This window comes from Falco rusticolus, chromosome 10, assembly GCF_015220075.1.
Source record: "Falco rusticolus isolate bFalRus1 chromosome 10, bFalRus1.pri, whole genome shotgun sequence".
Lineage (NCBI taxonomy): Eukaryota > Metazoa > Chordata > Aves > Falconiformes > Falconidae > Falco > Falco rusticolus.
The window spans coordinates 22,771,317-22,786,204 of NC_051196.1; the positions used below are offsets into that span (position 1 = coordinate 22,771,317).

General features: G+C 58.2%; 1 protein-coding gene across 11 annotated transcripts in view; it reads right to left on the reverse strand.

Annotated features, from left to right (window-relative positions):
• ZNF512B (zinc finger protein 512B) overlaps positions 1-6,058 on the reverse strand; it is a 35,375-nt gene extending 29,317 nt beyond the window's left edge. For 2 of the 11 annotated variants that reach the window (XM_037402276.1, XM_037402274.1), the window contains exons 1-2: positions 5,915-6,058; positions 1,403-1,525 (exon numbers count right to left, since the gene is read on the reverse strand). In XM_037402276.1, the coding sequence (XP_037258173.1) occupies positions 1,403-1,523 (121 nt within the window). In that variant the 5' untranslated portion in view covers positions 1,524-1,525; positions 5,915-6,058. Of the gene's footprint in view, positions 1-1,402; positions 5,571-5,914 lie in introns of those variants that run through there. The other 9 variants (XM_037402279.1, XM_037402275.1, XM_037402272.1 and 6 more) reach the window with 8 other exon arrangements.
• Positions 6,059-14,888: the final 8,830 nt, after the last annotated feature.

Genomic DNA, 14,888 nt, shown 5'->3' on the forward strand with positions numbered 1-14,888 from the left:
TATTCAACTGCTGGCTGGGGACAGCGAGAACAGCGATGGGAGGAGCAGAAAATACATGTCCTCTCCCGACACCTCACTCCTGGCTACCAGCTGCTGTCTGTGTGAAACTCTGACCCTTACAGGCACCTGCAGGAGACACAAACCTGACAGTGCTCAGCGTTACGGCTGGTACCGTGGCTGGGCACCTCTGCAGCAGGTTACTGCAGTTTTAGGCTAAATCAGCCAGGTGAAAACATCATGCTCTTCAGAAACAGGGACTGGAGGTGGCCTGCCAATAGACTCGAGGCTTCCCTGGACTAAGACCTGGCTTGGAAGGGATGCTGCATGCGCCAGCCGGGCTGCTGCATCTGAGGGAGGCCAGCAAAGCGACTGCAGGAGGCCCCTGTCTTCACCCCCAAGAAGTGAACCCTGGCGGACATTTCCACCTCCAGCACTTTCCCAGGGAAAGCAATGAAATACCTTCATCACAGAGTGTCCTTTACTCCATCACTTTCAGTCCACCTAAACTGAAGGAAGGGAAAAAAAGAAAAAAAAAGGGCTTTTCTACTTTAGAAGGTGCTGATAAGATGTGGCGCAAGGAAAACCACTCTCCTGAACACAGGTATGTTCATACTGCGGACAGCTGGAGCTCATTCCCCTTAGCAGTAAGTTACACTCCTCTACGAGCAATTACGGCTTCAGCGCCCTCAGGGGAAGAGTGGCATTTGGGAAATATTTAGTGCACAAGCATTTCCCCGCCAGGCCACTGATTTTGGGTGCCAGGTCTGAGATACACCTCTGAAGTCTGATGCTCGCCCCGGGTGCGGGCATCCCTCAGCACCCAGGGCTGCCGTTAGCAAGGTAAAGGCAGCGAAAGCCCCTCCGCACCCACAGAGGGGATCTCCCAGCATAAGCACACAGGAGAAAAACAATCTCCTTGGGCCTGGAGATTCCTGGATAGAGAAATCAGCTATCCATCAGAGTGACAGCCCTTAGCAAGCGGGTCCCCTGGGGCTCGTATGCTTGCAAGCCTCCATCCCGGGGGCCGCGACACGGGAGACAGCAGATGGTCTGAACTCATTTAAGCCTTTCCATCCTTTGATGTAACACTTAGCTACCAACACGATAAATAGGCGGCGAGACACCCATCTCATTAAGCCAGACGCACGCCTCGCGAAAGGGAGAGACCATCTCCATCCCTCCCCTCCAATTCCCAGGAATCGGCTCGCTGCAGCTCCAAGGGCCTGGGGCTTTTTTTGCCCAGCACAGCCCTCACCAGTGGGTCGAAGTGAGGAGCAGAGGTATGTTGAGACTCGGTGCACTCACAACCCCCCCATTTTGGCAGCTGCCCCCCAACCCCCCCCACCAGGTTCATCCCCCCTGCCCCATCCAGCTCTGCAGAAACTAAAAACCAGTTCCTTACCGAGCTTGGGCAGCTCTGCCGGTGGGTTTATCCTTGTCTCTGTCCTGCTTTCTTTGCTGGCAGCGGGTTTGTTAGAGCCTGCAGTTTTCCTTCCACCTTTAAAGGTATAGGAATCCGCCATCTCTGAAAGAAGCAGGGGAAGCGTTAAAATTCACTCCTCGGAGCCAGGAGCAACACATGCTGAAAGCAAGGAGAGCTGCTGAGGAGGAAGGGAAATTAAAAAACTATCATGCAGCTTAAAGGTTCCCACAAAGAGAATAAACGGGACGTGCTTCCGAGTATTTGTTCTATGGTCGAGCAACACCATGGACATGGCTGAAAAGCTGCTTTCATTATATGCTGGTTTCCCCCTCCACATATAACTGCAAAGACTTTATTAAAAATTATGGGCTGACTTTGCCCAGAGAAGTAGCGAATAAATGGCTTTTCCTCTTCGTTTATTTCTCTGCTTTCATTTAAGACACCAAAAGAAAAAAAAATAGTGAGTTTTAATGAACAGATGTAGTGATAAATTTCCAATTTTCCTTATTAATGGGAAACTGTTATAAACTGAGAATTGTTAATGTTATCTGAATTTTCCGTATTAATAATTCAATTTGGCTTCTCTATAAATAATGAACGTGAGGAATTATCGCAGAAGGTCCAATCTCACTCCTGACGGAAGCCGGTAGCAGGACACCCCTCCACGTCAGCGGTGCCAGGAGGAAGCCCATGGTGCGGCTGGCTCTGCCCTGGTTGGTTTCAAGCACCTTCCTCCCCTCCTGACAGCACAAAGACACATCTGAGGACAGCAGCTGCATCGGGAGATGCAGCTGGGCTAAAGGTGTCCTCCACAACAAGAGCATCAGGCCCCTGGGAGGTGATTCCCTGGACCACCACGGCCTTGAGACCCTGGTCGGGATATGATGCTGATCCTCAGCCAGGTACTGGCAGCGTGACTGAAGGAAGTGCCAAATGGTGCTTTCTTCACTTTTGCTCAACACTTCTCTCCCACACACACAGGTTTTTTAAAACACATTTGACGCGTCACTCCCAATTCCTCCCATGAGATCACGTCCAGCATCGCTTAACTCAATGGAGTTGATGCCCTGAGCGTCCAGACTCATCCCTCCCATCCTGGCGCCCAGAGACAGCAAAGGTCTGGGGAAGCATCTCCCGTGTGCCCAGATCGCTGGCCAGGCCATCGACACATGGGACACAAGGGCCCAACAGCCCTGTCTGAGGCGCCCCCAGGGACTTTCCATGCAGCACTGGGCACCGTGCATCACATGCAGCCCAGATGCTCCGTGAAGAACTGGCAAAAGCTTCCGGCTTGTGTTCGGCTGGTGACACATATGTGGTTGTTTGCATAGACACAAAGGTTAATCGGATCAAGTGAGAAATTCCAGCCTTGGCAACAGGTTCTCTAGCATTTGGTGCTGAGCACAGGGATCGTTTATTCAGCTAATTTGGGTTCTTTTGGTGGGAGACCTTGGTAGGAGCTGCAGCCTGACTGCCTGTGGCTCCACTCCTTCCCAGAGACAGCTGGTCTCCAGAACAGATGGGGGTCCCTGCAGCCCCTTCCCAAATCACAGCTCCATTCTCACCCACGCAGGCACTGCTACTGTCCCAGATCCGCCAGGAACAAACTTGCCAGTCCCCTTCCTCCCTGTGCTGCCTCCTGGCACCTCTGAGCAATACCCAGGCGAGTTGCTCAAAGGAAAAAAAAAAAGGGGGAGGGGGAAGACTCACGAAAGACTAGTGAACGGAAAACTAAAGACTACAAGATCTCTGTGCTTTATAATGTGAAAACCAAGGGGAAACCCACCCAGCTAACACATTTACCCAACCAGGGCTAGCACCAATGCAACCGTGCCATGGCTTTGCCCCCTGGGCCGGCACATCCCAGCGGGAGGGGAGGGAGGGCCAGCGCTGGGGCGAAGGCTGAGCAGGGCCTCCCACACCAAAGAGCGACCACCAGCACACTTGCACCCCGAGCAGCAAGATACCCCGATGCAGGCAGGCAGGGCTGCTGTCAGATGGGCTACAGACCACAAAACCTCCGTGCCCGCCTCGCTAGGCAGCTCAAGGATGACTTGCAAAGACTGACGGGCAGGGCAGACCCCGCTGTTGGCCAAGGTGCCCACCTCCTGCGCCCTGGACCCCCCATGGCAGCGCACACCAAACCATGGGAGCTGGGACGGTACCGAGCACCACCCTGCAATGCTCCAATCCCAAAACCACTGCAACATTCCAGGTGCCCAGCTCAGTCTTGCTCCCACAGCTGGACACTCCTCATTCCTCTTAACTCATTCATCCCCTCAAAGGGACCCTTTCTGGCCAGCTTAAGAGGTTTTGAAGGCCTTTTTGGTTTTCCACACCAAATACTTCTTTGAGTCCTCTTCCCTTCTTATTTTTCGGCTAAATGAAAAATAAAAATCCCATAAGCCACTTAGCGAGAGCCAAATTCTGCTCCCTGGCCACCGATACAACCCCAGGGATCCCAGAGGAATTGCCCCGGAGCCAGAGAGCAAAAATCAGTCCATTGTTGGTAGTTGTTCTTTTTTTGTAATGTCCAAACTTCTCACTCATTTTTGAGTTACACACGCTGAAACCCGGCAACAGCCCACACCCTTCCATGCTTTCGTTATGTTTTTGGTGACAACCCTTTTGCAACAGGCAATGGGAGGAAAAGACTTTGGCGGGTCCTGCCTGCGAGCGGGGCTAGGATGTGGTACAGGAAGGTTGGGATTGGCAGCATCTTTGCTGATGAAGCCTCCAGCTCTTTTTAGTTAACTTTTTAGAAGTTCGTGGCAGCATTTTTGAAGTGTCCAACTCCAATTCCAGAAAAAAAAATCCCGCGTCAACACAGGAGCCAGCATGGGATGAGCAGAGGCCAAGTCGGTGGTGCCAGGAGCAGGGGTGAGGAGGAAGCCCGCGGCTGTGGGAAGGGGGGAGTGAAGCCTGGGAGCCCACCATGCCAAAGGCACCGCTCCCGAGCCACTGGCAGCTCTGCCCGGCCAGCACAGCCACACGCTCCTCTGCCGGGTTTGACAAGGGACAGCAACGTCCCAGCCACTCGCAGCCCCAGCAGGCTCCTTCCCTCCGGGACAGATCCCTCCCGTGGAGCTGTTGGGCTCTGCGGGCTGGGCACAGCCTGGAAACTGGGCATGAACTGGAAAAGGGGGAATAACTCCACATATAAATGCCCGTCTGTGACATTGGATTAGGTCCGTGGGAGCACGCGTGCAGCCAGGGATGGCCTCTCAGCCCCATGGTGTCCTTATGGCTACAAGGGGGAATGTCACCTGCGGCTCCTGACCACAAACTCTCCCGCCAGGATTCCAGCCCCAGCCCCAGTGCTATGGACGCACCGTGCTGCACGCCAGCCGGCTCCATCACCCATCGACCCGCTCATCAGTTACCAACGGCTCCAGATGTAGGCAATGCCAAAAAGGCGAGCGAGCCGCCCGCTCCCGGCCCGCGGTGCCCGGGCATGAACGGCGTGCCAGGCAGGCTGCCGGCAGAGATGCCATGAGGCCAGTGCAGGTGACAAACACTGAAGGGCACCGCCGCCACTGCCCGAGGAGCCACGCTGCCTCCCACCGACTCCAGGCCAAACCAGAGCCGCAGCCACACACTCGGAGAAACTTCCCAGGAAGGAAGATGAGGAAACGGCGGGAAAGACTTCCTCGGGAGGAAGCGGAACTGCCCTCGCTGGAGGATTCCCGGAGAGGGAAGCACGTGGCAGGTGAAGCCCCACGACCCGCTGCGTGCCCGGGCCGGGCGCGTGGCTGGGGGGACAGCGTGCAGCACAGCCCCGCGCCATCGCCAGCCCGGGGCAGCCGGGTGGCTCTCCTGGGGGGAAGGACTCACCCCGCGGCACAAGGCCCCGTGCTCCGGCCGCCCAGCGGGCTCCGGGTGTGGGCGAGGCGTTTCGGCGCTGTGAGGCTTCTGTCCCGAGCACGTTAGCTGTCCCCTGTCCCTGTCGTCCCCCCCCCGAGACACAGCAGCCAAGGGGAGAAGCCCCTGCTCACGCCTGGTGGGCAGCGAGGCCTCGCCATGCCGAGGCAGGCACCCAGGCGGGCACCGGGGCACCCCCCCCGGGCATCCCCGGGGCCGAGCGGGACCTCAGCCCCGCCTGGTGCTGCTGTCACCCCGCCACGCCGGCCCCAGCCCCTCGGCCGCGCCACCTCGCTGTCACCCCCGCTCCCGCCACCGTGCGGGCTGGGCCGCCCCGGGCCCGCCACCCCCCGGGCCCGAGCGGGGGCCGCCGTGCCGCCCCCCGGCCTGCCGCCGCCCCGGGCCCGGCCGCCCCATCGCCGGGAGCCGGCCGGAGCTCGCCGCCCGCCGCTCGGGGCCCGCCGAGGAGGGCCCGGCCGGGCCGCGCCGCCGGGAGGGGAAGAGCGAGCGGCAAAATGGCGACGCGGCGGCGGGCGGAGCGGAGCTGGGGCGCGGGGCCGGGGGGTGCGGGTGTCCCCGCCGCGGCGGCGGGCCGGGGGGGCCGGGCCGGGCCCGCGGCTCGGTGCTTACCTCGGCGGCGGCGGGCCGCGCTGCGGGGCGCGCAGGGCCGGGCGCCCCCCGGCCGGCGAGGCGGTGCCGCCCGCCGCCCCCGGCTGCGGGCCGCCGTGCGGGGCTCCCCGGCGCGCCCACACCCGCGGCGGCGCCGCGCTCCGCTGCCGCGCTCCCGCCCGCCCGTCGCCGCCGCCGCCGCGGCTCATGCGCGCTCCCCGGCCCGCCCCGCCCGGCCCGGCCCGCCCCGCGCCCCGCCGCCGCCGCCGGCCCGCGCCGGCCCCGCGCCGGTGGATCTCGCGTGGCTCCGCCGACGGGGCCGGGGCCGGGGCCGGGGCCGGCGGGAGGGCGGGGGGGGCGGGACCGGGCAGCGTCCCCGGCGCGGTGCGGTGCGGGCAGGTGCGGTGCGGGCAGGGCAGGGCCGGGCAGGGCAGCGCTGCCCCCGCGCCGCCAGGGTGCAGGCAGGGATGCTCTGCCCGGCAGGGGGTGGGCAGCGTGCCCTGCCCGTTATCTTGCTGTGCGTGCTGCAGGCAGGGTGCCCTGCCCGTGGTCCTGCCCTCCAGGCGGCAGGCAGGATACCCTGGCTATCTTCCTGCCCTCCGGGTTGCAGGCAGGGCATCCTGCTTGTCGTCTTCCCCTGCAGGGTGTCATTCCCATCGTCCTGCCCTTGAGGGTGCAGGCAGGGTGTCCTGCCTGTCTCCTCTCCACGTTGCCCTGCCCGTCATCCTGCCCGATGGGGTGCAGGCAGGGAGCCTGCCCACCCCCACCCCCCAGCCCCGGGATGCAGGCAGGGTGCCTGGTCATCCACACTCCCCAAACCCCGGGGTGCAGGCAGGGTGCCTGCCCATCCATCCCCTGCCTCAATCCCAGCATGCAGACAGCTGGAAGGAGGCTCCAGGTCCCTTGCAAAGCCACCCCAGCTCCTGGAGTCGATGCTGGGTGCCAGGCCAGCGTGGTGCCTGTGGAACAGTTAAGTTTTCCCAGCTCCCAGGCCTGGGGTGTCACCCCTGCAGAGCCAGCAGCACCCAGCAAGCAGAGCCAGCCTCAGTTACTGGCACAGGGGACACACAGCCACACCGGGATCCAGCACCACCATGCAAGTGGCCACAGCAGCCCAGAAATTAGGGCTAAATGGACAAATTTTGCTCTACGAGAGCAAAGCCCAGACCAAGTGTCGCTGTCAGGGCTGCCTTGCGGCACCATCACCGGCACGTGGCTCACGCAGTGCTGCCAGGAACTGGGAGGCCCCGTGGCATGGCCACGCAAAACCAAAGCCAAAAAATCCCCAACCCAAGTTGTGAGTTTCCCTGCGGTTCCCCTCTTTGTCTCCGTTGCAGGGAAAGAGCTTAATTAATGTCTGCAGCGAGCAGGGAGAGCTTTGTGTAATTGCTAGGTATTATTATCGGCAGAGCGGAGGGTGATCAGTGGGGTGGGAGGGACAGGCACAGCCCACCTTCTTTGTATAAAATGAGGCATATCCGAGGCAGCTTTGCTTCCCAGCCAGCGAGCTGCCTGCCGGGAGAGCAGTTAACCTGCGGCAGGCAGGGAGGCAGCTGCCTGTCGGGGCTGGCAGGCAGCTTCCCGTGCCTGCACGGACCAGGCAGCATCTCCAGCACCTTCACAGTCTCCTCCACCACTGCAAACGGTGCCCAGCTGCTTTCGCTCAGCAGCATCCCAATGGCCACCCCGGGTACACGTGCATGCACGCACACTGTGTGCAAAGCGCCACCGCCTTCATTTTTTGTACCTGCAAAGGACAATTTCGCATTTGGAGGAGCAGGGTGAGGGTGAGAGGGAGATGCTGGGGAGCCCAGCCCCCGGGAGGTTGCACGGAGGCTTGCAGAGTGGCTGGCCACGGGCTGGCTGAGGCACACAAACTCTGAAATACTGCAATATAAAGGCCACCACAGTTGCTACCTTCAGGCCCCGCTGAGGGGAGGGGGCCAAGGAACGTGCTTGAGAACAGCAAATGTTGAACAGATGCTGAGGAGCGCTTTGTTTCACGTGCTTTGTACCAGTGTGGAAGAGCCGTGCTGGAAAGAGCGGGAGGAGGAGGAGGAAGAGCAGTGAGGGCAGCAGTGCTGCCTTTCTCCACGTGCTCGTGGGAAATCATCGCACTCCTCTTGCATCGTGGCTTTGTTGCAGGGGTGGGTCGTGGATGAGAGCTTGTCCTCGCAGACGGACATGATGCCGTGGGGGGGACAGGGCCACGCGTGCCAAGTGGCGGTTGCGTTGGCCCCTGGGTCACCGCTCCCACCGCACAAGGCAGGAGGAGGCAGCCCGGCGCACGCCGTGGCTATAAATGCCGGAGAAGGCACTTGGCAGCAGGGATGAAGCAGCCCAGGCCATTGAGCATGTAAATTAAATTGATACGGACCCCAGGAAGAGGTGAGGGGGGAAAAGCAATTAAATAGCCAGGATCAGATAAATCTTGGTGTGCAGACCTAGTTGCCAGGCTTCCCACAGAGGCCATTTCACTTGGCGCGGCTGCTCCCTTGCATTGCCTCTGCCCCGCTCCCACATCAGGCTGTGCAGAGGGCAGGGGCTGCAGGCAGTCGTGCAGGCAGGGGGACACCCTCTGTCTTCTCAAGAGGGCAGGGAAAATTCAGGTGTATTGAAGGCAGCCTTTACCAGTTCTGGCAACCCCGGCCTTGTCTCCCCATGAGTGATGGAGGGAGTTGAAACAGGGCAACCCAGCAGGGTGTCACCCAGGACAAGCACACGTGTGCCCTCCCTCCTCTTGCTGCTTATCTTGGTTGGTGACACTTGACAGCCAAGTGTCACCAAGAGGCCAGATCCCTGTGGCTCCACTACCCCCAGGGAGGCACAGACCAGGCTCCACATCCACCCAGGGACCCCAGCTCTCTTGAAGACCCCACTGCTGCCATCAGAGCAGTCCCCGGCCAGGCTGTGTGCACAGAGAGGTGCTGCCATCCTACGTGTGCTCCGGACATGGCTTTCCCAGCCTCTCGTGCTGGTGTCAAGCAGAAGGTCTCCCTGAAGCTGCCCCTGTGTCTGCCAGGATGCAGCTGGTGTGGTGACACCCACCCACAAGCCAGCATCCATCTCAGGTACCCCTGGCAAGGGTCACTCCTGGCTTGTAAAGATACCTGGCCCAGAGTTAAAAAGCACCATAAATGAGCAAAAAACCTCTTACAGGAAAGATGGGAAATAATCTGGTTTTCTGCCTGCAGACCCTCCTGGGGTGCTGGGACCTGAAGGCAGGACCATGCCCCTCGCCCAGCCTGGGGCTGGCTGATTGGGCACTTACTCGGTGAGTAGTTTTAAAACACATATTAACCCAAGCAGCTGCAGCAGCACTTTTCAGACCATTAACTCTGTTAGAATAAAATGGATGCTGGGTTTGCAGAGCCTCTTCCACATGCCACTGCTCTGGAGATGTCTCAAAAACTCCCGCAAAGTGCTGTGCATGTGAGGCTGCGCAGGGCCAGAACCAGCATCTCTGCTGGGGGTGGTGGGATGCTCAGTGCGTGGGACTGGGAGGGACTGGGTGCCCAGCCTTCAGCCCACGTCAGCTAAGCCACATGCACCAGGCACAGAGGTGAGGGACCTGGCACTTCCATGTCTCCCAGGCCTTTATCCTAGGATAAAGGATCCCAGCTGGGTCCAGAGCATGCAAACCTGCTCAGCGGCTGCTCCATCCTCTATTATCCTCAGAACTGGAGCGGGGGGACACACAAAGGCCCTCAGACCAGTTCCACGCTCCCGCACCCGCAGGACGGGCTGTGTGGGGGCTGGCTGAGCTGAAGCAGAGCGATCCCAGAACAAAGAGGGAATCGCTGGTGGTTTGTGAAGCAGCATCCGGGCCAGCCCCAGCCCTCCCCGGCACGGCTCCGCAGTACGGGCCTCTGATTGGAAACCGGAGCCCACGATGACTGTGCGAGCCATGAATTATGCTGATGGATTTTTTTTATTATTTTTTTTTCCTTCCCTGTGCTTGAATGCACTCAGCAAATACAAGCAAAAGGGGGAGAGGGAAAAAAAAAAAAAAAAGAGCGACAGAAAACCCTAACAGATTTAATTTTAGATATGGCGAGAAAGCAAAATGGTTGCAATGCAAAGAGAGAAGGTTAACGGAGGAAACGCTCCTGCCTGCAGGGAAAAATGAAGGTCCCAGCAGCTTTTTATTATTTACAGGTTTGTATTGGTGTGCGGGGCAACTCCTGCCAGAAGCCAGTCCCAGACTGGGGGCGTCAGGTCCCTGGGGCACCCCCAGCCCCATGCAGTGCAGCGGGAGATGCAGGGCATGGGACAGGACCGAGGGAGCATAGGCTTGGTGACAAAGCTGTGTGGCTGCAAAAAACCCACACAAACCCCCAAATTTTCCCTAGTTTTACAAAAGGCATCCTCTGATGGGAAGCCGAGCAGCTCAGTTTGGTTGGAGGGGTCGAAGGTTTTTACATGAACCCCCCAGCTAACGGCCCGGGCCAATTCCAAACCCGAAACTTTCCCTTCCAAAAGCGACCCAAGTGAAATGCTGCCAATATTTCAATGTGTTTCTGCAGGGCTTGTTTTTGCAGCAAGACTACTTGCGCACCCAGGCTGGGGAACACCTCTGGTTGACCCAAATGGTATTAATTTTGGGACAAACTATCTATCTCATCCCTGCCCCAGTGAAAGTGGCAGCACCGCAGCTGTACTTGCGCCCACCTCCCTCCCTCCTCGCTGGCGAGTGTTTCTGGCTCCAGGGAGGCAGTGCTCCCAGCGGGTATCCAGGAGCCATGAATGAGAACCCAAAAATGAAGGAAGTAATATAGGGGAAAAAATTGAAATGAAGCAATTATCCCAGCTCCGTTACTTTCTAATTAAGGGAACTGTCACCCTTATTAAGAGGCCATTAATTCATTGTCATAAGTCACCACCAGAGTGCAAGTACCAAAAATGCTCCTGGGCCATCGGGAGTGGAGCAGCATCCCCTCCTCCCCGTGCTGCAGACCCCAGAGCCGTGTGAGAGCTGCTCCTCAAGGCCATGGGGCTGCTCACAGCTTTCTGCAAGCAATGCCTGGCTCCCCACATCGTGGCAGTCCTTTAGGAAGCCGTAAGCTCTGCCATGGTGCTCAGCTTGTCCCGGGCAGTGTTGAACCCGTCCATCTCCACCTGCATCCCTGTGCCCATGTGCTCTGCCCTGCACAGTCCAAATGCATCTGTGGTGCAAAGGTTGCAGCGATTCCTCAGCAGAGATCAGCTTTTGGCCGCTCTGGGGGAACCAAAGCCCCAAAGAGTTGCCAAAATACCCTGAGCCTTGTGGTTAAGGTTGGCATTTCCCCCAGCATCACCTCCTGCTAATAGCCAGCTCCATCTCTGGCAGCCTCTCATTATGCATTCTGCATGGAGGGCCCCACATCAGCTTAATTAACAAGGTAAGAAAAACGGGACCTTTGAGGAAATCTTAATTATATTATCCATCTCACCCTGAGTGGCACCTGATCCATCCCAACACTGTTCTCGAGTTCATTAGCAATGAATCAAGATTGATTAGCCCTGGGTATGCAGCGAGGACATGCTGGGGCAGAAGGCTTCTGCCGAGATCGCCGCGAGACCCTGCGTGTCCCCATGCCCCGTCTTGTCCTCTGGCACCAGGCAGCCAGGATGGCAACCGGGGCTCCGGGATAAGGCAGCTAGAGGTTCGCTAGTGCCGGGATGCCGCTGCTGGAGCATCCCAGGAGCAGCCACATGCCAGTGCCTCCCCCAGTTCACACCTCCCCGGGATGCTATAATTTGCACCAGCACCCATGTGGGCCCATCGGGCTGCTGTCCCCACCACCACCCACCCCCTGCCTGCCTCTCCTGGGGCTTGTGAGGCCCCGACACACGACACGTGCCAACAACAACTGGGATTTCTCCTTTTTGATGGCCGTGGCACTTCGGGTTCTGCAGGTCTCCAGTACAAAAAAAAAACCCAACTCATAATGAGCTGCCTGAGAGCACCAAGAATGCAATGATTTGGGGTGGTTTATATTTCCCCCTGGACAACTGATGGGAGGACAGGGTCCTAATTAGATTGAGCATGTAATCTACTGGGAATGGGCATTCAGATTCAAACTGGCTCCAGTTCAGCAGAGCGAATAGCAGGTGCTGCCATCCCTCTCTGCTCAGCAAATTGTGTCCTCACACCCCCTGCAGCCAGGGAAATCGCAGGCTGCGTTCATAGCCCAGCATGAATTTCAATGTTGGGGGAACAGGGCTCGTTTCCTGAATCAGAGACGCAATCAGCAGCGTTTCAGAGCTGGAGGTATCTGTATCATCGAGCTGGGCTCAGTAATTACTTGGACAAATTAGGCATGCATTTTCGATGTGCAATTGTGGTGGCTTTTTTTTTTTTTCCTGCTTGAAAACCTTGCTAGAATCTGCAAACTGCCTCTACCACTGAGAAGGGATTGCTGCATTTTTCCTTTATAAGACAAGAAGATGATGAATGTTATTTCTGATGTCAGCAGTGTACTGTCCTGCTTATTGCAAAAAATTGCCACAAGCAGGAAAAGTTAATTAGAGACGACAGAGTCACCTGCTCTCCGGTAGCTGCCATTGCCTGCCCCTTCACCCTGGTGCTGCTGCCTGCATCTCTTGCCTGCTGCAAGGGATTGATTGCTGCCTGTTGGTGTTTTCTGTTTACTTTAATTGTTGTCTGGTTTTAATATTGCATGAAACTACACCCGATTCATCTGCGTTTCATTGTCTGGTGCTGTTTGTTTTGGGGCAGTGCCTGAAATACCACTGGCAGGTAAGTGCTAGACAAATAGAAGGTATTTTTCTTGCTCGGCAAAAGCTGAGGAGTGTCTGAGCTCTCCCTCGGTCTGGACAGGACCCCAAGTACCCGTCTCCCTGTAGCACCTGGGGATCCCAGTGCAGTACCTACTGGCCCAGGTGCTGGCTCAGGAGCCCATGGGGATGATGATGCTTCCTCGCTGCCACCATGCAGAAGGATTTTGCTGCATGCCTAGAGCCACTGGAGGCAAAGCCAAGATCAGGGCTGCTCTGGATGCCTCCGTGCTGCCTGGGCAGAGTCTGGCCCTGGGTGCCCCTCAGATGAGCCAAGGGCATTAGATGGCACCAGACACTGGTCCAGAGCCAGCCTGGAGGGATGCTCTGCTCTTACCATCACCATCCTTACCGGGATGAAGGCGCAGCTGGCACAGACCCCGCTAGGGCAGGGGGCTGGGCATCAGGATGGCATCCTCCTGCCTGCTCTGTGAACACTGTTTCACCCGGCTCTTCCAGCCCTGTCCTGCCAGGTCTCAGCAAGCCCGGGCAGTCTCAGAGGGACACCCCAGGATGGCTGTGCTTCGGGCTCCGGCGAGCACCCTGGCAGGGTTTCTGCTTTCTTCTCTGCGGATGAGGAGCTGGCATGGACATGGCACAGCAGAGGGGGGACCCACGGCCACACACACCCTCGGGAGCACAGTAAAGGGCAGCCAGGCTTTGGGGGGCACCTGGGGGGCACCCTGCCTTTGCATGGGGTCAGGGGCAGCCCCAGCACCGCTCCATGAACCCCAGCTGCACTACAAGCAAAACCACCAGCAGCTGGCTGCGTGAGCACAGCCCGGAGCTGGGGGAGCCTGGAGAAGCCGTTTCTCCCCGGTGCAGCTCTGCAGCTCTGGAGAGAAGCTCAGCATCTCCCTCTAACGATGCGCCTCACCCGCAGCCAGACACCCAGCAGCCATCCTCGGCTCTTGGGGGTGCTGCCCACTCCCCGGCCACCCTCAGCCCCCTGTACCCCCGCCACTGCTCCGGCTGCACCTCCAGCACCCACCGCCAGAGCAAAAACTAAACCCATGGTGGCAGAATCAACCCGGCTCTTGGCCACGGGTTGTCTTGCTTGGGCTTTATTTAACTCTGATCCATCCAGGCTAGAAGGTTTAATAGCTTGCTATGGAGCCGCATCAGGAGGGGATGGGGCCGCATCCTGCGCAGGGCTCTGCTCTCCACCTAAGGGGGTAACAAGGAGCAAATGTGGCTCCTGCACTGGCCAGGGCGGGTGCATGGCTCCATCGTGGCCATTGATGCGGAGCCCATGGCAGAGAGCACCGCCACAGCAGAGGAGATGGGATTTTTTTCCCTGGTTTTTTTTCTTTCCTTTCCTTAAAATACAGTAAATTCTCCCAGCTTTGTCGCTGGTGAGGTTCTAGCGAGGCAAAGAGAGCCAATTTTGCTGCATTTTTGAAAAGGTCAGTACGGGCAGAGGAGGAAATTCCAATTTCTGTGTCCTGGGGGAGATGAGGGCTGCGCACAGCAATGCCCCAAAGCTGGTTCCCTGAAGATGGAGCTGGGGGGTCGCAGCCCCCCTCTGCTCCACCACAGCAAAGCTCAAATGGGAATTACCTGCTGGCAAGGTCCGGCCGAGCCAACACACACAGAGCGAGGGGGGAGGCGGCCGCCACGGTCTGGGTTGTTCTGCTGCAGGCATCGACCTGGCAATGCCTTTCTCTGGGCTGGAGAAAATTTTGATTTTGGAAATTTGGAGGCTTTGCCTACAGCCCAGCACCAGACTTCTGCTCCAAGGGTGGCAGATATGAGTTATCAACTCCTTCGACAGTGCCAGTATCGTGGAAATCACCCTGGTGCAAGAGAGAGAATTCATCTGCTTGGACCTGAGTAGGATTTGGTGTTTCCCTTAGCCAAACCAAAACGGTTTGGGAACAGATTTTGTCTCTGAGACCCTTCTATCACCTGGGCCTTGTACAAACCCTCCTGGGGACCCAATGTGGCCACTGCAGCTGGAGCCCGTGGCTGCTCCGTGCATCCTGCATCCTGCCCAGGCCCCACCACATCCCTCCCTGAGCCTCGAGCCACGTGCTGGCTTGAAACCCTGTCCAGCCTGGGGGGTCCGAGCCCTAGGGGGTTCCTGCCCTCCAAATCCTGGAGGCAAATCCCTGGGACATTGCATCTTCTCCTGCCCCACTAACACCTCCAGACTGCCTGGAGGCCTCTGGGGACAGTTTCCTTGGGGATTTCAAGGGGGTGACAAAAAACGAAT